The sequence below is a fragment of the Dermacentor silvarum genome, chromosome 6, assembly GCF_013339745.2.
Source record: "Dermacentor silvarum isolate Dsil-2018 chromosome 6, BIME_Dsil_1.4, whole genome shotgun sequence".
NCBI classification, from domain to species: Eukaryota; Metazoa; Arthropoda; class Arachnida; order Ixodida; family Ixodidae; genus Dermacentor; species Dermacentor silvarum.
In genome coordinates this window covers 806,774-827,304 of record NC_051159.1, presented here as the reverse complement: position 1 = coordinate 827,304, position 20,531 = coordinate 806,774, and the positions used below count along the sequence as shown (strand labels likewise).

The 20,531-nt window shown below is 45.1% G+C and overlaps 1 protein-coding gene across 1 annotated transcript; it reads right to left on the bottom strand.

Moving 5' to 3' along the window:
- Window positions 1–10,414: 10,414 nt before the first annotated feature.
- On the bottom strand, window positions 10,415–15,730 carry LOC125946129 (Down syndrome cell adhesion molecule-like protein 1 homolog). Its single transcript, XM_049668622.1, has 3 exons — window positions 15,706–15,730; window positions 15,526–15,596; window positions 10,415–10,684 (listed from the first exon to the last, which is right to left on the bottom strand). Exons 1-3 carry the CDS (start codon window positions 15,728–15,730, stop codon window positions 10,415–10,417), a joined length of 366 nt encoding a protein of 121 aa, XP_049524579.1.
- Window positions 15,731–20,531: the final 4,801 nt, after the last annotated feature.

Below are 20,531 nucleotides of genomic sequence, written 5' to 3'. Positions count from 1 at the left end.
GTACGTCCATGTCTACTGTGGAGAATGCTAGCCGTAACGGTATCCATTGGACCAGGAAATTAGCCTCTTGGGAAGTGCAGGCGGCGTCAGCCGGCATGGAAACATCCCGGCTGACATGGATAACCATGTTAACTACGGTTCAAGTTGGTCACGCTAAGCGCAAACTGCTAATAATGAACTCGCACGTTGGCGCACTCATGCAGAAGGTAGTTGTCATGCTTACATGCAGGTGTAGAAACGGAAATGAGCGTACGTGCCTAGAAAAAGCCTTGCATTTTACATTTCGGCACCCTGGCCAGTTGAAAAAAGTGCAATTTCTGCACTAATTAGAGCGTTGACATAATGGTTGACTAGTGGGCAGCCAACAAAAGATGGGTTCAGATCAGCAATAAAAATGAAACGTCAATTCAAACTACTGGAGTTTAGATTAAACAAAGCTCTCAGGCATCCATGTTGTTATTACGTACCGTCAAGTCACTGCCGACTCCTGGTGACACTAACAATATATGAACTACATGAAGCTTATATGTAAGTATTGAATATGTGAAGTTATTTGAGCTCACGGAGACGCTTCCCCGCGGCCTTAAGAATCCCATCTAACCATCTCGTACACTGGTTACCCTGCTTTCTGATACCATCCACTTTAGCTAGCATCAATTTACGTTTAATTTAACCGGCAGCCTGCAAGACATGACTATTATACGAAGTGTTTGGTTTCAAAACCTTTGCTTTGAAGGAAAGTGCGGGTTCAGTCTAACTTTTGACTGAAATAATTCATTTCGTTGGCAGTGCGTGGAATTCTCATGACTCTACGCCAGCTTCACAGCTAGAAAGAAAAAGAAGTATTTCATATTTCCACAAGGTGCATGGTTCGCACCCATACATCACCAAAGAAAAACAAGAAAACGAAAGCATAAACCAAACGTACTTTAAGGCTAACATTCTGGCTTTCATAGTCTTTGAAAGTCAACCCACTCTCTTCTTTCCTAGTGATATTCTTCGCTGAATATTTTCGGTAGTAGTGCTGCCATCTTTAGCTATTCTGCATCCTAGAAAAAGTGTTCTACAATACCATCTTCCTCTTTGTTATCCTGAATCGTCTGTTTTTCCCGTGTTGTCCCCCTCCTCTTAGGAGGGGGACAACATTAGGAACAAAACCAGCCTTTTCGCCATCGTCATTCACCTCCAGAATGAGGGTTTTTAAGTCCTTTATACTCCCTGCCACTAAAGCAGTGTCGTCTGCATGTCACAAGTTGGGCACCTTTGCTTCTACAATTTTCACTTCTACTATATCGCCCCTTTTCACATGAAAGTTTCCGAGTACATATTTTGCCTATAATGGAAATAAATATGGAGAGAGATTACAACCTTGCCTGAAACCTTTTTAGACTTTGAACCAGCCTGTGTTACCAACATTCGCCGTAATAAGCGCTTCTTGTTCCGTGTAAATATTTTTAAATAAAAATTAGGAAGGTGTTAAGAAAGTCACATATTCCTAAGATATACCCAGAGTTTGGAGTGATCAACTGAGTCAAATGCTTTCCTAGAATAGATTAAATTAACATACAGAGGTTTTGGTATTCTTTCTAAGCTTGGGCATGATCCATCTTATGTTCGTGATGTGGTCCCTGGTACCACGCACTTTTCTAACTCTGCTTAATATATCGCCATCTCCCTGTCCATGTATGGCTTTAACCTTTTCTCTGTTTTTGTAGGAGTAGTTTACTTAGGTCAGACAGGCAATGGTTCTATTTTACGCAGTGGAATAAATATACACATATTTCAGTTTATTAGCTGTTCTGCTGTTTTTTGCAAGCTGAAATAATTTAAAGACAACTTTTGTTTATTTTGGTCCACTCTCCTTAACGAGTTCCATAGGGATGTTGCCTGGACCACTTGCTTTCACTGCGGGTAACTGCCGTAGAGCCCATTCTAACTTTGCCCGCTGAAACTGTTCTAGCTCATATTCAATATACACAAGCCTCTTCCTCCCCATCTCATGTTTCTTAAATCGACGATCCGTGTATTCTTTCTACCTTTTCTTTCTATGTTCCGCCACATCAGATGCTTTCTCTGCGTTCTAGAACCACATTAGCTGTAGGTTCAAAATCACTTGTAATTTTTCCAACCTCGTTCAAGAGATCGCTTGTTTTTCCCTTCGAATTGTTTTCGTCTATTTGTTTACAATATGTCCTTAAGTACTCCTCTTTGGTTATCCTTGTCAGTTCTTGAAACTTGAAAGTTAGTGTTCCTCTATGTGCTGTGCCACCCTTCGCTTTGACTAACCTCTTTTTTGAGCTATGCTAGCTGCTTCCATTGAGACACGCAGTATTTTCTCTCTTTTCGAACGCATTTTTTGGCTTCCTCGGTAAAACATAGTTAATATCGTTCCAAAGCTCATCTAGTACTCTGTCAACGAGACCCATATCTTTAAATGGATCGCAGGCACTTACGTTATATTCGAAAGGTGTACAATCAAAGTTGTAACGAGTAGGTATAGTTGTCGTTCATCTTTCGTAGTCTAATACGAATTCCTGCGATTAGTAGGTAATGATTTGACCCACAATCAGCACCAGGGAGTGATTTACAGTTAATTTCTGAGCATCTTCATCTGTTACTTGTTAGTATACAGTCAAAATGAATTCTATAGTAACCACCCGAAGAGGGCGTTTGTGCTGTTACAAAAAAAAAAAAAACATTACATAGAAAGAGATTGTTGGCAGAGGAAAAGTTGACAAGGTGATCACCTGGTTCATTTTGGTCTCTCAAACCGATTGTGCTTGCAATACCTGGCGTTTTTTCATTACCAACTTCTGCGTTGAAATCGCCTGACATATAGCGCAACAATATTTGGTGTTTGATCTACCACATCTTGCAGTTGGCTATCAAATTTTTACATTTCTTCTTGATTAGCTTCTGAATTTGTGGCATGTACTTGAATTCGGGTGTAGTTTCTAAGGTGACTTTTATCCTTAGGGACATAACGTGATTCCTGACTGGGTTATAATGTAGTATTGAATTTTTTACTGCCTTGCTTACTATAAATTCTGCACAATTCTTTCTTGTAGTTTCGACTTCTGAGTAAAAAGGCATAAAGTCGTTATAGTTTGGGTAGCCCCTGCATGCCCATTTCAGCTCACCAATCCCTAGAACAGAAATATTCTCCTTTTCATGCAGAATATTCACCATCGATCACTCCTTTCAATAGTACCAAGTCTTCTTGATTCATGTTTCTATCACACCTATTCAAAGGCTGTTGGATTGCAGGGCCTTTCTTTTGGAACCAGCCAGCTCAGTCCCTAGACTTCTTGAATGCGTTGATCCAGAAATTTCACAACGCACAGTCCCTCTCGATACAGCTCCGAGCACTTCCCCAGTAGCAGATGAGTTGCCTTCTTGACTTGGGAGTCTCATCCTTCAGCCACTTAGCTACATTCACTGCATCCCTACACATGGGGCTTTCTTGGAAGTGAATAATGGAGTAGATTGTCATTGCTTTATTCCTTGCGGTGTGACAGCCGCAAGAGCAACGCCTGTGTATATCTGGACAACAGATCGACCAGTGTTGCCCAGCTTGACCTGATACCAGTACTGACTTCACCACTACCTGTAGTCAGGGCATCCCGATTTGTCTGACGCTATCACTCTAAGAACGATAGCCGATCTTTTTATGCGAATTCTAATTCACACGCAAGATTACATAACTACGAGGAGAAAACCTACGAGGCCTTCAGTAATATACGCTGCAGTATCTCCAGAACAGCTACGAACCAAAATTATGAGGCATCAGCGCCATCGTTAGAGAATTTTAGCCTTGAGTAATTTATGATACGTTATACCTGGTCTACATGCATCATTTTTCCATGGAACCTCAGTATACATGCTTAGAGATAAACGTTTCGGCATATCATCTTCCAGTACCATACTTAGGAGTAAATTAATGATGCAGTTGTAGTGAAGAAGAGGAAGAAGTGCTCTTGCGGTACATTGAGCGAGCGGTGCTATATGCTGCGCACTAGCGGTACGCAGTAGCAAACCAGACAACGGCGTGGTGACCTTGCGGAGCTTACGACAAAGCTTTTCGTCCATAACAGAAACCGCAGCCCCAGTATCAATAAGCGCAATTGTGGCGGTTCCTTCAACCAAAACGTCCAGTAAATTGCGTGGCGACTGTGCAGGCCTTGTAGAAGTCGCGAAGCTGGCAGTTCGTGCCTGCAGAACTGCAGCAACTAGTTTCCCTCGCTAGGTGTCTGGCGACGACGTAAGGGGGAAAGCGAGCGACGACGTGGTGACGGAGAACGATGGTTGCCGAAAGGGCGTCGAGAAGACGGCGGATACTCTGGGTCGGGATGCATGGAATGGCCGGTAGCATCGTGGGAATATCCATACCCAGGCTTTGAGACAGCAGGGTTAGTAGGTAGCATGCGACGATGGCAGAAGCGCGCGACATGGCCGGTGAAACCGCAAGCGAAACATATGGGTCGGTTGTCGCGTGTGCGCCAAGGGTTCTGAACTTGGCTTCGAGGCGGAATAGGAGGCGACACGGGAGTTGGCACTGCTTGAGGTCGCACTGTCGCAGGAAATGCGAATGTCGGCGGCGCAGGTCGCGCTGCGACTGCGGCATAGGTCAGAGGTGCCGCCACGGGAGGACATGGTTGAGCCAAAGGTAGCGAGTCGGCAAGTTCCTCGCGAATGGCTCTCCTAATGGGAGCGGCCAGAGATATGTCAGGCTGTAGGGGTCGATCGCTGAGAGGCAGCATAGACAGTTGGCGCGCCACCTCCTCACGAATAAAATCCTTAATCTGAACTGAGAGAGATGATTCTGCCGAGGAGTTGGAGGGAAGCGTGAGGCCCGAGAGAGAGTGGCCGGGTGCAACAGCGCTGCGCGCAAGGACCCTCTGGCGACGCAGCTCATCGAAGCTCTGGCAAAGAGTGACGACAGCTGCGACAGATGAAGGGTTTCGTGCGACAAGCATTTGCAATGCGTCGTCCTCGATGCCCTTGAGGATGTGCTTCACCTTGTCCTCTTCACTCATGGTAGAATCGACGCGGCCGCAAATATCGACGACATCCTCTATGCAGCTGGTGTAGGTCTCGCCGGGTTGTTGAGCGCGCTGGCGTAGACGCTGTTCAGCACGGAGCTTTCGTAAGGCTGGGCGGCCTAAGACTTCCGTGAATGCTGCCTTGAAAGCGGACCAGGTTTGGAGGTCCCGCTCATGATTGCGGAACCAGAGGTTCGCAACGTCAGCAAGATAGAAGATGACGGAACGTAACTTCGTCGGGTCATCCCACTTGTTGTTCTCACTGACGCGCTCATAGGTAGAGAGCCAATCTTCCACGTCAGTCTCACCGGCTCCGCTGAAGACGGGGGGGTCCCGCTGCCGCTGGACGGCGCCGCAAATGATGCGCGCGGCGGAAACTGCTGGCGGATTGTCGGTAGGCTCGAGCATGGTAGCGGCTGAAGCAGTCGGCAACGTTCGGCTGCGAAGTTCCAGGGTGAGGTCGGGGATTGCAGCACCTTCCACCAAATGTGATATGACGATTTATTCGACGTCTCACGCAATCGAGGCAGTCCACGAACGCTGATGGTGCGCACAGCGACAGACGCAAGAGCACTTCTTCCTCTTCTTCACTACACAGTGAACAATTTGAAATTTCGAACGTTCCCTAGCTATCGCCAAGGGAACGATAATGCTGCAGCGCCATATCGTAAATAAGATGTGCCGTGTTTTGTTGACTCTATTATTTGAGTTGAGTCTGTGTTTAGACCTGTCCTTCAAATATATACATAAAAAATTGTGCAGATGCCACGCACTGTGGGAATCAACGTTATGCGCAGCATTTTGGATGCAGCTGGCTATGGAGCATTGTTTGGTGTTCCGCTAAGCATCGCCAGATTGACCAATGTGTTTGTCTAGATAATGTATTTGGCTGTGTGTGACAAGAGTATACAGTGATCTAGAAATAATGCTAGTGCGCGCGCGTGACGACAGCAGCAAGAGGGCACAACGGCAACGACGATTGCGTGATTTCTACGAATGGTTAATTGATGCAAACGAGCGGCATGAGGGTGCGAGATAGGTAAGAAACTAAATGCTCACTGACGGCAGCACGTGGACGACACAAACGGATGACTTGACCGCGATACTCTAGCACAGCCTAAAAGCTGAGTCCCTGTATGGCCGTTCGGACGAGTGGCGTGGTGCAGGTGCTCGCCTTGCCAGTCATGCAGCGTCGAACACGCCGCGTTAACGTACTCTGACACTACGTGCACCCGGAAAGCGCAGGCCTTGTTCGATTAAGCGGCCTGGTACGAAGCTCGGTGGCGTCGCCTCATATGCCTAACATCATCAAACCAAACCACCCATCTCCCTAATCACGGTGTCCACAGCGTGAGATGATGCTTAGCTATGGCAGTTTTAACGCGTCCGCATTCTAGGGCTACTTCCCTCGGAAATCTGTCCATCCGTCAGTCTGACGGATTTCGATGGGGGAGAAATGCAAGAACGCCTGTGTTCCGTGCATTGGGGCCACGTTACAGAACCCCTGGTGGTCAAAGCTTATCCGGGGTTCCCCCATAACGACGTGCCTCATAATCAAATCGTGGTTTTGGTACGCGAAACCCCAGAATTCAATCCGTCAGTCCGTCTGTCTGACTGTAACGCTTGGCACGATGCGTTCCTTAGGTACACTGGGTTCCTATGGTAGATATGAGAATGGCTTATGACTACGTATGACTGAACCAACTTTGTTCTGAGAACAAAGGTATTAACAATGACAATGGTGCTCCCAAACTGAGGATCCACGCTCTCGAAAAAGATCTTGCTGACTGTCAAATAAACATGCTAAAATCGGAGCAATACTTGCGAAATCGAAATATTGAAATCAAGGGAATAATAAAAGCTGATGATGAGAACTTTGCACAGCTCCAGACGAAAGTTGGCGAAGCTATCGGAGAACTCATATCAGTCTGTGACGTCGATGTGTGCCACAGGGTGCAGACGAAAGATAAAGATAAACCGAACATTATTGCCCAGTTTCAACGCCGCAAAAACGTGACAAGGTTTTTAACGTCGCTCGAAAAAAGATAACGAACGCTACCATCGGATTGCAGAACGACGATCCAATCTATATAAATGAGCACTTGTGCCCGGGAATGAAAAGAGTCCTGGGGATGGCAATTTCCCAAAAGCGCGAGAACGGTTGGAAGTTCGTTTGGACAAGGAATGGGAACATCTTTGCCCGTCGCACGGAGACGTCACCTGTCATTTCTATCTGTCACGAAAGTGATTGTGGAAAAGATTTGCAGCACTTAACAATAGTAGTTTTAGTAGCATTCGATGATGTCTATTTGCAACGTGATGTAGGCTTGTTATATCGCCCCTGAGGACATTCAGCACGTTGTGAAATCGAGGAAAAACGACATTAAGTTGTTCAAGGTGATGCACTTAAACGCACGGTCACTTCAACCAAAAAAAAGATATCACTTTGCTATTGGAATCATGTGGCATAAACTTTGACTTTTTAATGTTCACAGAAACGTGGTATACTAGTGAGTCAGAGCATTTCATGCTGCCGGGGTTCAACCATTTCTTTTTAAACCGCACAGAGAGTAGAGGGGTTATCTGTTGCCATTCTAACACTTGAGTTTTGTGAAGTAATAGATGAATAGAGCGTTATCACAAATAACTACGAATCCTTATGTATCAAGAAGGGTACTTATGTATTCGCTGTTCTGTATCGCCCTCCTAGCAGTTCTATGGCTGATTTCCTGACTTTTACTGATCGTCTTTTGTCACATGCAAATGCTATGAATTATATGCTTACTATCGGCGGGGATTTTATGTCTTGAAGAACTCAGCTACGAGTAATGAATTTTTATCAGTGCTCGAGTGCAACTCTTTTAAAAATGTCAATAATATGCCAACACGTGTTACTGAATCAACAATGTCATTGATGGACATGTTTGCTACCAATTCTATAACAGAAGAATCAATTTCAGGGGTGCTAAGTTGTGACATAAGCGATCACTTGCCTATATATATTTTCCTAAAAATGCACACCAACCCGGCGTACGTGCACCAACCAGAGGAATTCACGTACTGCTCAATAACACCTGCATCATTGGAGCACTTTAGGCACCATATCAAGAAAGTGGATTGGAATAATATTTTGGCCGATGAAGATGCAACCAACTCGTATAACAACTTTAAAACAACATTTAAAGAACTTTACTTTGAGTCATTTCCTCTTAAGGCATATTACAGACCAAACAAATCGCGGAAACCATGGATAACCAACTACCTCAACCGACAGATAAACCATAAAAATAACTTTACCAGCAGTTCGTTAAAACGCGTAATGAGGACTTATGGGCTGAATACAATACTGTTAGTAATAAGTTGAATAAAGAAAAAGGAAGGGCGAAAGGGAGCTATTACTACCACATCTTTGACCCACAAAGTCCAGAGCGACGTAATGCCATGTGGAAAAAACTAATTGAAGTACTGAATTAAGGAGCTACTCCCACTAAATTCGATTATCTGGAAATAGGCGCAAAAACGTCGAGGAGGTACAAAAAATTGGATGCTTAAGCTTCGACTTTAATAGTAGAACGCGATAGCGTTATCGGGACCCGTTCGCATCGCATCGTTCGGACCCAGCAAGCAGGCTTCATTCACTGCAACAAAGAACGTGGGAAAGCCAGCTTACATTCACCAAGCTTAGACCGATCCCCTTAAAGTCGGCTCCACTTTTCTACAGAAACGCATTGCTGGGAAGACGTTTTTCTAGTGGCAATAGAAGTCGTCTTATATTAAAATGTGAAGGTCCTAGGACCTTTTTTTAATTATTTTAATAATTGCTTCCTATTGTCCCGACGTGCGCGCGTGTCCAAAATGCATTCTTGACCTGCCGTAGAGTTACTGTAGGGAGCATATACAGTAACTCTAACCTGCCGAGGATGCCAGAGCCATCTGGATAAGATTTTCGCAAGTAAGCTACCCGGTGGGCCGGCGTTTTTATGGTAGAAATGCTGGCAAAGGAAGTTTGTGCTGGAGTTTCTCGAAACAGAATTATCTTTTCTCGTACATTCTAATAACAGCTCGACGCCACCATGTCTGTAGGTCGTGCTTAAGTTTTACTTTACTATTTTTCTGACGGATTTCACTGTGAGAAATTCAATTTTTGTTCACCAAAAGACTGCACCACAACGAAGGGCCTGCGCGGTTGGGGTGGTTCGGAATGATTTTCTCCTGCACTAACACCTTGTGGATGCGTTGGTTGCGGATGATTTTTGCCGCCACGGACGACACCGACACCGACGCCGGATCTTCTGCGACACGGGGCCCTTAACGCTCTCGCGTTAAAACGTTAAACGCAATTGAGCTTGCAGAACAATTTAATGATTTCTTCGTGAAAATAGGAATTACCCGCCACAACGCACAAACAACAACCGGCATAAATTCAATACCAAACACGCTTTTTCTTAAACCAACTTCCAGTTCTGAAGTAATTACACTATTCAGTAGAATAAAAAATAGGCGCAGCTGTGATCCTGATGGCATAGAAATGCGACCGATAAAGTATGTATTAGACGTCACAGCACAAGTACTAACACATATCTATAGCTTGGTGTTATCAACAGATAATTTTCCGACCCTCATGCAACTAGCAAAAGTTACCGCAATATAAAAAAACAGGAGATAAAAACAATTTAAGCATCTATCCTCCCTTCTTTCTCGAAATGCCTCGAAAAAATAACAAACGATAAAACTGATACATTCTCGAGTAAGTACAATCTTATTACCGAATGTCAATATGGTTTCTGAAAGAAACGTTCAACTGAAAGTGCTCTATTAGCACAGAAAGAAATCATATTATACAATATCGAAAAGAGGCTTTTGACACTTGCATTATATTTGGACTTCAGTAAGGCCTTTGATCGCGTAAGTCATGAATTATTATTAAATAAGTCCCTGTAGGGAGTTCCTGCAGTAATTTATTCACCATTTGTGTCTTGCTGTCACAACGGAGAGCTAACGCGAAGTGGGGAGCCTAGGCGCTACCAAGTTGTTACGCAATCACGTCAACTAGTGGTAGTGGCGCTCTTGTGGCGACAGTCCATTGTATACAGGGCGCGTACGCATGTAGAGTGCATCGCAGTAACGAGTCACAGCAGCCTATCACGTATTGCGCAAAGTTAAAACTGCTGATTAGTCGTGATGTAGTTGGACAGTTACCGCAACACGGCGGTATAAGCAGTTATCTACGTAGCGCTATGCTTTAAAAATTTGATAAAAGGTGTTGGTAACAACGAACCAGGCTGATGCAATGAAGCCTTTTCGCATTCACCGTGGGGCCTTTGAGACGGAAAATAATAATTCACACTCGACTACTCAGGCAGCATGCTGGGCTAGCACTGACCGTCATCAAGCGTGGAGACGGCAACCTCGTCAGAGCGTGGTCCGGGTCCGGCTGCGTTGAACGCTTGCACGAGCACAAGGTAGGGCGAAAACTTGCGTAGTGGAGACAACAGCACTTCGGTGGGCACCGTTTCCGCCGAGCCAACCTGGGGCTGATCGAGCTGCAATGTCTTGTAGAGGTACGGGTCCCCCGGTTGGTCGAGGCGGTAGCCCACGTAGTAGCCCTTCAGCTCGCCGTGCCACAGCTCACGCTCGGGAGGCTGCAGAAAAGAGAAGAAAAGAAAAAAAAATCCAAGGTCAGATTTTTTAAAGCACGCTTTCTATCAGCGGTAAAATTGAGCGAAGCGGCAAAAAGTTTGTAAGATTCTTTTTCGCCTGCTTTGACGAGTAAAACCTTTTACCCTGCCTGATTTTTCCGCGCTGTATTAAAGTGCATTACGATGCCGAAATCGTGGATATGCAGGCTCCGTACTCGATCGGCCAAGAACCGACTTCCTCAAGGCGGCTGTTTCCACATTACGACGGCTGATCAGCACGCGAGGCACGAGCTGAGCCGAAGATTGCGGACATTCAGCGCTATTATTGCAAATAGCATCCACCATGCGTACGCCACGGTGGTCTACGCTTTGGGCAGCACGCTGACGAAAGACAGGCATGCAGACACGGACGGCACGTTTGTGTTTCATTCTTGCTCCTTCTTGTGCCCGCGTTTGCGCGCCTGTCAATCAGTAACCGCGTTTGCATGAATGTGACAGCAGTGCATTGCATTTTTTAGTGCATCGCCAGCATTTACATGCGTCGCATCCCCTTTCCATCCAAACAAAAGCCGGTACCTGATTGCAGCGAGTGCATTTCATCGGTCGATGTGTGGTGAGAGCCACACGCTGGCAGCTGTCTGCCAGTACCGTCAAACCGTCAAACCGGCAATACCGTCAAACCTCGAAATAACGAACATCGATTTAACAAAACTCACGATGTAACGAACTATACTCTTTCCGAATTTGAGTTCTATTGAAAACCGTGTATTTTGTTTTCGCAATTTAGGGAAGTAATTTTGTGACACGTTTTCGATTTAATGAAGTACACGCGCCGTTGTACATATGGAACGACAGCAAACCTAGTTTTCGAAGGATGTGACTGCACCGTGTTTCTCATAACATTATGAAAATTGCGGCCAAGGCAGGAGTGAGGGTTATGTGCAATGCCCCTAACAAACTGAGTGGTTTGTGCAAAATAGTCAACGGGGTGGATACCGTCGCGTGAAAAAAACTGCTCTAAGAAGCATGCTCGCAAGTTCATTGATTATACAACGCAGGTGGTATATAGAATCCCGCTCTCATGTAATCCCACTCACAAAACTGATCAACAAGAAGAAAGTAAGGGATATTTGAAATTATAACGTGGGGTAGATTGAGGAAGCCGTAAAATATGGACACAGCATGAAATCAGTCAGAAGAAAACTTGGCATAGGACAAGGCAAGATGTATGCACTGAAAGATAAGCATGGTAATATCATCAGCAATTTCGATGACATAGTAAAAGCAGCGGAAGAATTCTATACTGACCTGTACAGTGCCCAAAACAGCCAAGCTACGTTCATTCGAAATAGTGATGAACCGGATACAGAGGCTCCTTCTATAACTAGCGATGAAGTTAGAAGAGCTTTGAAATGACCAGGGCAAAAGCTGCTGGAGAAGATGGAATAACAGTAGCTTTAATCAAAGATGGAGGAGATATCATGCTTGAAAAGCTTGCGGCCCTTTATACGCAATGCCTCACAACTTCAAGTGTACCAGAGAGCTGGAAGAAAGCCAACATTATACTAATCCATAAGAAGGGAGACGTTAAAGAATTGAAGAATTATAGACCCATTAGCTTGCTTTCAGTATTGTATAAAATATTCACCAAGATATTTTCCAATAGAATCAGGGCAACACGTACTTGACTTAGCCAAGCCAAGAGAACATGCTGGCTTCAGGAAGGGATATTCTACAATGGATCATATCCATGTGATCAATCAGGTAGTCGAGAAATCTGCGGAGTACAATCAACCTCTTTATAAGGCTTTCATAGATTATGAAACGGCATTTGATTCAGCAGAGATACCAGCAGTCATAGAGGCATTGCGTAATCAAGGAGTACAAGAGGCATACGTGAATATCTTAGCAAACATCTACAAGGATTCCACAGCTACCTTGGTTCTCCACAAGAAAAGTAGAAAGTTACCTATCTAGAAAGGGGTCAGGCAAGAAGACACAATATCTCCAATGCTATTCACTGCATGCTTAGAAGAAGTATTCAAGCTCTTAGACTGGGAAGGCTTAGGAGTGAGGATCAATGGCGAATATCTCAGCAACCTTCAGTTTGCAGATGACATTGTCCTATTCAGCAACAATGGAGGCAAATTACAGCAAATGATTGAGGACCTTAATTGAGAAATAAGAATTGGGTTGGAGATGAATATGCAGAAGACAAAGATAATGCTCAATAGCCTGGCAAGGGAACAAGAATTCAGGATCGCCAGTCAGCCTCTAGAGTGTGTAAAGGAGTACGTTTATCTAGGCCAATTACTCACAGGGGACCCTGATCATGAGAAAGAAATTCACAGAAGAATAAAATTGGATTGGAGTGCATATGGCAGGTGTTGCAAAATCCTGAGTGGAAGCTTACCACTGTCGTTGAAAATGTACAATCATTGCATTCTACCAGTGCTAACACCTGGAGCAGAAACTTGGAGGTTAACAAAGAAGCTCGAGAACAAGTTAAAGACCGCACAAAGAGCAATGGAACGAAAAATCTTAGGACTATCGTTAAGAGACAGGAAAAGAGCGGTGTGGATCAGAGAAGAAACGGGGATAGCCGATATTCTAGTTGACATTAAGCGGAAGAAATGGAGCTGGGCAGGCCATGTAATGCGTAGGATGGATAACCGATGGACCATTAGGGTTACAGAATGGATACCAAGACAAGGGAAGCGCAGTCGAGGTCGGCAGAAAACTAGGTGGAGTGATGAAGTTAGGAAATTTGCAGGCGCAAGTTGGAATACGGTAGCGCAAGACAGGGGTAAATGGAGATCGCAGGGAGAATCCTTCGTCCTGCAGTGGACATAAAATATAAGCTGATGATGATAATGATGATGATAATTGCTATCGCAATAATAGAGCATTTGGGTGTTAGTCAGCGCTTTGTCCTGTACTCCTCACTCGTCCTGTGTCGCGCCGTTTCTGTATTTTCTGATGTTGAACCAACCCGCCCCATTGAACACATTGTTAACGTCCACCATTGCTCTTTTGTATGTTGTACGATCCAAAAAAATAAGATAACTGCCAAGAAAGAGCAGTCAGCTAAGACATTTTGGTACATGGTATTGGTTTATTGCTAGACACATTGCATATCCTTCTGAATGCATACCCGCACATATATCTTTCCAATCATAGATACTTGTATTTAGTGGTACACTGCATCCTAACACCAGACAACTACAGATGTTTGTTATTTTTTCTATCGATTTGCCGCGTTTGTTTGCTTAGACTGCTTGCTGCCTTCTTCCTTAAGGTACAGGTACTGCTAATTTACTTCAAATAAGGGCTAACCTACTTTCATGTTGACGTAAGCTGCTGCTTGGCCTTGTGTCCAGTCACCTCTTTCAAGAGTCCTTTCTTTTTTTTCAATTTGTCTTGTTTAAGATGCAACATATATCTAGTAAAGTAGAATGTAACTTGTGCCTAGTAAAGTAAGAGACTTTGCCGTTAGGGTTATAAAGGACACTTTTCCATTAAACAGGATACTCTAATAACGACGAATAGTTATTAATTAATATGGAAACCACAGTTTGAGAATTTACAGCACTGCTAAAATTGTTTAAAATATGATCGCATGTCAACGTGCTGCCGTGAAATGAAATTATCGACCTCTGCATTTTTAGGGGAAATTACTCTAAATTCGACGGCGCGTTATATTGCACTGCTGTGGAATGAAATTATGGACGCATGTACATTTTTACGAGAAATAGTTGGCAACCGATGCTACGGAGAAAAGCCTAGTAAAAACAACGGCGCATTTTTTTTACAATCTACTTAGCCGCACGCTGTAAAACTAGGTTCTTACAACACATCCTTACGCATCCCTTATATAACACTGCACCACTACGGAAACACTAAATTATGGAAAATCGAAGTATTCTGCTCGATACAGACATCGCTGTAGTTATAAAACCTACACTGCATAAAAATTACTGCTGGGAACTGGAAACTTTTCTTCATGTTCTCAAACATGCAATAGGGGTAACTGAAAAAAAGGTGCGTGGCTGTGCTATCGCAAACACCAGAGACCAGCGGAGCTGGAGAAAGCCCAGTAAAGTAGTCCAAAAGGGCTACGAACTCTCAACCTTAGTAGTAGTCGAAGCTACTACCGTTACTGTTAATTAAGGCGAAGTTAATAAGGGCACAGTTGATTAAGATATAGTGAATTAAGGCACTCGAACTCACGACCTTTGGTGTTAATCGGGGCAAAGTTAATTAAGGTACTGGAACGCCCGACCTTTGGTGGGAGTCGTATCCTCGACTTTTTTGTGTTAATTAAGGCAGCTAATTACGCACAGTTCATTAAGATAGAGTTCATTGAGGCACTCAAACCCACCACCTTTGGTGGGAGTCCAATAACCTCGACATTTGGTGGGAGTCGAACCCACAACCATTGGTTTTAATTGAGGCTAAGTTCATTAAGGCACAGTTAATTAAGGTATTGGTAATTAAGGCACTCGAACCAACCACCTTTGTTGGGAGTCGAACCGTCGACCTTTGGTGGGAGTCGAACCCATGACCTTGCGTTGTGCGCACCTTGTGACGAACACCGTTGTCGCGTGACGTCTCGGCGCTTCTGCTGACGTACCCGCAATGCTGACACATTCATCCACGTCGCGACAACTAATTTCCCCTTGATTTCTTTTTTCTCATGTGCACTACTCCAACAGTAGTGAGTGCCCAGTACAATATAACTCGGGCATCTTCAACGTTCTAGCTTCCAACACACTGCGTGTCTTTTCTTTTGGATGCTGCATGAACCTCAGGGGCAGCTTAACTGTTGCACCATCGAGACTCACCTTCCATGTGACCCGGATAGACTGGGAGTCAACGGCGATGGCTTTCACCTCCAGCGGCGGACCTCCTGGCACTGCTCGGAAAACAGAAGAGGAACAATGTGGAATGGGCAGAGACCTCTATGGGCATCACTGCGCCCTATATGCAATCGAAACTTTTCTTTGTAAGACATTCCCGCCTACGTATTTCATCGTAAGTTGCATTCATTATTACTCATTATCTGAGGATACTTTGGAACAACTTTGAGTTTTAGGAACGTTCTGTTAGGCAGAGGGCAGTGTTGGTCTCTTCTGATCGTGGTAGACGCAGATAAATTTTCGAGTTAATTTGATGTTTGCTTTCAGGAAAACGTGATAGCTGAACGCTCGAGAAAGGACAGCGTCAGTGGTTTTTCGCAGAGATATGTAGATAGTTCGCGTGAGTTTCCGTTAAACTAAGACTTTCTTTTCGGATTTAGCGAGTTCTGAAAATAACGCTGCATCAGGTTAGATACTGGTTATTCTACAGACTACTTCAGCTGATTTTAGAAATCGCCGGATGGTTGTTCCCGCACGCACGTAGAGAGTACCGCGCCTTAGAAACGGGCTGCGCGGATCGCTTTTAGTAATCGCATATTCTACAGATTTCTTTTCTCTTCGACGCATTATGTAAGGGTATGTCTAAGGCTGTGCGTGTCTCGCACGTGTATTTAGAAGACGTCAGCATTTGAGTTTCATTTAGTGCGTGGAAGTACTTATAAATAAGCGCGAATTTCTTGTAGTCTTGAACGCATAATTCGCACCCACCGGGGTGGCTCAGTCAGCTAAGTCGTTGCGCTGCTGAGCACGATAACGCGGGATCGAATCCCGGCCGCGACGGCAACATTTCGATGGAGGCGAAATGCAAAAACACCCGTGTGCTTGCGTTGTAGTGCACGTTAAAGAACCTCAGGTGGTCAAAATTATTCCGGAGCCCTCCACTACGGCGTGCCTCATAATCAGAACTGGTTTTGGCACGTAAAACTCCAGGAAGAAGAACGCGTAATTACCGCAAGTATTTTTTTTAATCCGTGAGTCACACGCAAGAGTTTTGACCGCAAAGTGACAGCGAGTCCAATAGTAAATCCGTGAAGTCAACGAGGCTCACCGTGGCACTATTAAGTGCGTTAATAACGGATGTAGAGTACCAACATATGACATTTCAATTATCAATTATTTAGGGTCATTCTGCACTCAAGTTGGAGGATTTTGGTGTTGTATGCATATACGGGTAGTGTTCTGTTCGATAAATTTTTGTGTAGCGATAGCGACATTACGCCAGGTTTTCGCCTCTTCGCCGTCACCGCACTTTGAGCCGTGGCCGCACTGTGACGCCACACCACGGCCCTCGATTCTCCAGCAACTCGGCTCGTCGCGGTCCGCAGCACGGCCACCGCTTCTGCCGATGATGATGATGATGATTTATTGGCATCCCCTTTGAAACGGGGCGGCGACAAATAGTCCCGTAGCCTGCTTGGTTTATTCAGGTATACTATACATGTGCTTCGTCTAGCATTTCTGTATACTTCTCATTATTCTTTTGCTTTTTTTTAAAATTTACCTTGTACCGCTACCTATGATTTTAAGAGATCAGGTCGTATCCATCTTTTCCCTGCTTTTTTTCAACCAGTACTCTAATCGTCTCTTGCTTATCTCTACGGCTGATCTGTTGATGTTTCTTTCCACTTTAAACCCAAGCACTTCTGGGGGTTGCATGTTACCTACGGTTCTCGCTGGGTGGATCCCGTCGCATTCCATTAGGATGTGCTGAGTGGTCTCTGGATCTTTACTGCAGCATACAGATGCCTCATCTAGTTCCGGTATGTTTTGGTCCTTAGGTAGGTGCCGGTATATCGGTATACCAAAACATACCGGTAGGTGCCGGTATGTTTTGGTCCTTAGGCAACCGGCTCGAGCCTCAAATAGCAAGGTACTGCCCTTTGTGTTATCGTACAGATTTTCCCTTCTAATTTCTTTCTTCTCATTCTTGTAAATCTCCATTGTCCTTTTTGTTTCCATTCTTTGCATCCAATTCACGGTCTCTATTTCTCTCACTTTCTTGCTGATGACTCCTGCTTGTCTATGTACAGTTTCGATTATCCTGTACTTTGTTGCCAACTTCCTTGACCTCTTCCTCCATTCTGTGTCCACGCTTTTCATGTAGAGATACTTGTGCACTTTAGCCGCCTATTTATTTTCATCCATGTTCCTGAGCCTTTCATCAAAACTAATTTTGCTCTGTGCTTCTCTGACTTCAAAAGAGGCCCAGCCCATGTCACCCTGCCCTGCCTCATTTGTGGTATTACCGTGGGCGGCCCAAAGCCAACCGGCCTACTGATATTTGGTTAACTTCCAAACCCGACAAGATATCCGATTTTATGCATAGAATGGCATTTGCGAATGTTAGCGCTGGCACCATTACTCCTTTCCAGATTCCACGCACCACCTCACACTTATTGTGGTCCCACAGTGCTCCGTGTTTCATTATTGCTGCAATCCGCTTCCCCTTTATTTTCAGATTATCTTGGTGGTTGCTTGAATAATTCTTTCCTTCGTTTATGTGTACGCCGAGGTACTTATATTGCTTCACTATATGGGTATTACTTGCTGTTGAATTGACACCACGAAGTCACTCGTCTCTTCATAAAAGATCATAATTCCTGATTTCTCCGTGCTAAACTTAAGGCCTAGATTTGTCGCTGCATTCCCACAGATATTCGCAAGTATCTGTAAATCTGTTTTATTGTCCGCTAGTAGTACAATGTCGTCTGCGTACATCAGTCCAAGGACCTTCTGTTGTACCATTTGTCCATTACGCATGTAGGATAAATCAAAACCTAATTCGCTGTTTTCCAGTCGTCTTTCTATGCCCTTGACGTAAAGCGTGAACAACAATGGTGACAGAGGGCATCCTTGCTTTAATCTTTCGTGAATTCCCACCATTTCATTACCTTTTAGACCTTCCCATACCACTTGTACTTGGTTGTCTCTATATATCTCCCTCAACAGCTCCACGAAATCGTCATCTATGCCTTCGTGCTGAAGAACATCCCATAACAATTCCCTGTCTACGTTGTCATAAGCGCCTTTAATATCTAGAAATGCTAGTCGATAAAGGCATTTTCTGAGCTACTGAAATCTCTATGTACTGAGTTAGTACAAACATATTATCCTCTAAGCGTCTGCATGGCCTGAACCCATTCTGTAGTTCTCCCAATACATCGTTTTTCTCCACCCACTTCGACAGTTCTAATTTTATGACTTGCATTGCCATTCTATATATCACCGACGTTATTGTAACTGGCCTGTGCGCGCGCTGACTGACAGCGCGCTGAAGAGACTCAAGAGCCGTTGGGCGCTCGCCGCGCCCTCTGTGTGACGTCACACCACGGGCCTCGATTCTGCGGCGACTCGGCTCGTCGCGGTCGCCGCGCGGCCACCGCTCCTGCCGTTGGGCGCTCGCTGCACTCTCTGTATGACGTCACACCCCACGCTTCGCAGCTGTAATAACCGGGAGTATAGAAGATGAGAGCTCGTGTCGCCGTAGCCATAGTTGAGGCCGCAGTATGGATGGTGAGAAGTTGACCATCCTGAAGGAGGTCAGGGATCGCCGTAGAAATTAAGTGAAGAGGAGACAGCGCGCTGAAGAGACTGAAGAGGAGCGTGCCGAACGGTTGGCCAAACGCCGTGAAAGCGATGCCGCTAGACGGGCTCGCTTATACCTCTAACGATGAATCTACAGCCCCGACCTCTGATGACAATGCTGCTCGAGTTCTGCGTCTCTGAAGGCCTTGCAAGAAGCGCTGAAACTTTGAAGAAATGTCGTGCGTAAGAGACCGAAGAGGAGCGTACCGAACGACTTGACAAACGACGGAAGAGAGATATGGTTAGAAGAGCGCGTTCAGAGACCGTTGATGGGGTCGACCAACGCAAGACTGATTTTACGATCAGACTGAGTGAGTGCGAGTCTGCTACCCGTGAGTTTCATCGCCATTTCACGAACAATCCGTTTGGTAGTATGTGCACAGTGTGTGAGAGGCTGTGGCATCAGAATGATTTGTCGCCGGTGAGTGAACTCATGTGCTGTACTCTTCTGATGGCTTATCCCGATTGGGACGAGGAAAAGTCACAGACAGTCAAAGTGTGCAACAGGTGCCGTAACAGCCTTAGAGAGCAGAAAGTGCCGTTATATAGCGTGTCCAACTTTATAACAACATGTCTAACTAAAAGCGAAGCCTAAGCGCAGCCGGGGGTCTGTAGGTATCGCTACTCGACTAGGTTTAACCAAGGCTAAACCACAGCCATTTTCTTTAATGAGTGAGTCACACGCGAGAGTTTTGACCAAAAATGAGAGCGAGTCTGATAGTACATCCGTGAAGTCAACAAGGTTCTCAGTGGCATTATTACGTGCGTTAATACCGGATGTGGAGCACGAACCGACAGTTCACGGCGTTTGTGCCGCACAGGATATTTCAATTACCATTTATTTATGGTCATCCTGCAGTTAAGTTAGAGGATTATGGTGTTGTATACCTAGACGTCTAATCTTCTGCTCGGTTTTTTTTTTTTTTTTTTTTGTATAGGAGGCTGAAGGTCGTAAGTCCGATTCCTCCTTCAGTCCGCTACATTTTCAGGCATGGAGTAGCGCCTGCCACCGACAAAAAAAAATCGCCGAGAGCTAGTTGGGCTATACTAGTCTAGGTGCAACCAAATTAGGAATGCCCATTAGCTCCAACAAAGTCACTCCCCCATCAGAACAGGAATTGTCCTCCCTGGCGCAGTATTCGACCACTACCTCCCTCACGACTCCTGCAATTAACCCATGGCCCTCAGTCCCCAGCAGCTGCGGAGCACCTGACCAAGGCGGCGGACGGACCTGCTACGTGCCAGAGGGTGCTAAGAATCTGTGGGTCCGGATAGGCCGCCAATGGAAACTGAACCTGGCAACGTTCAACACGTGCACCCTATCGAGTGAGGCTAGCTTAGCAGGG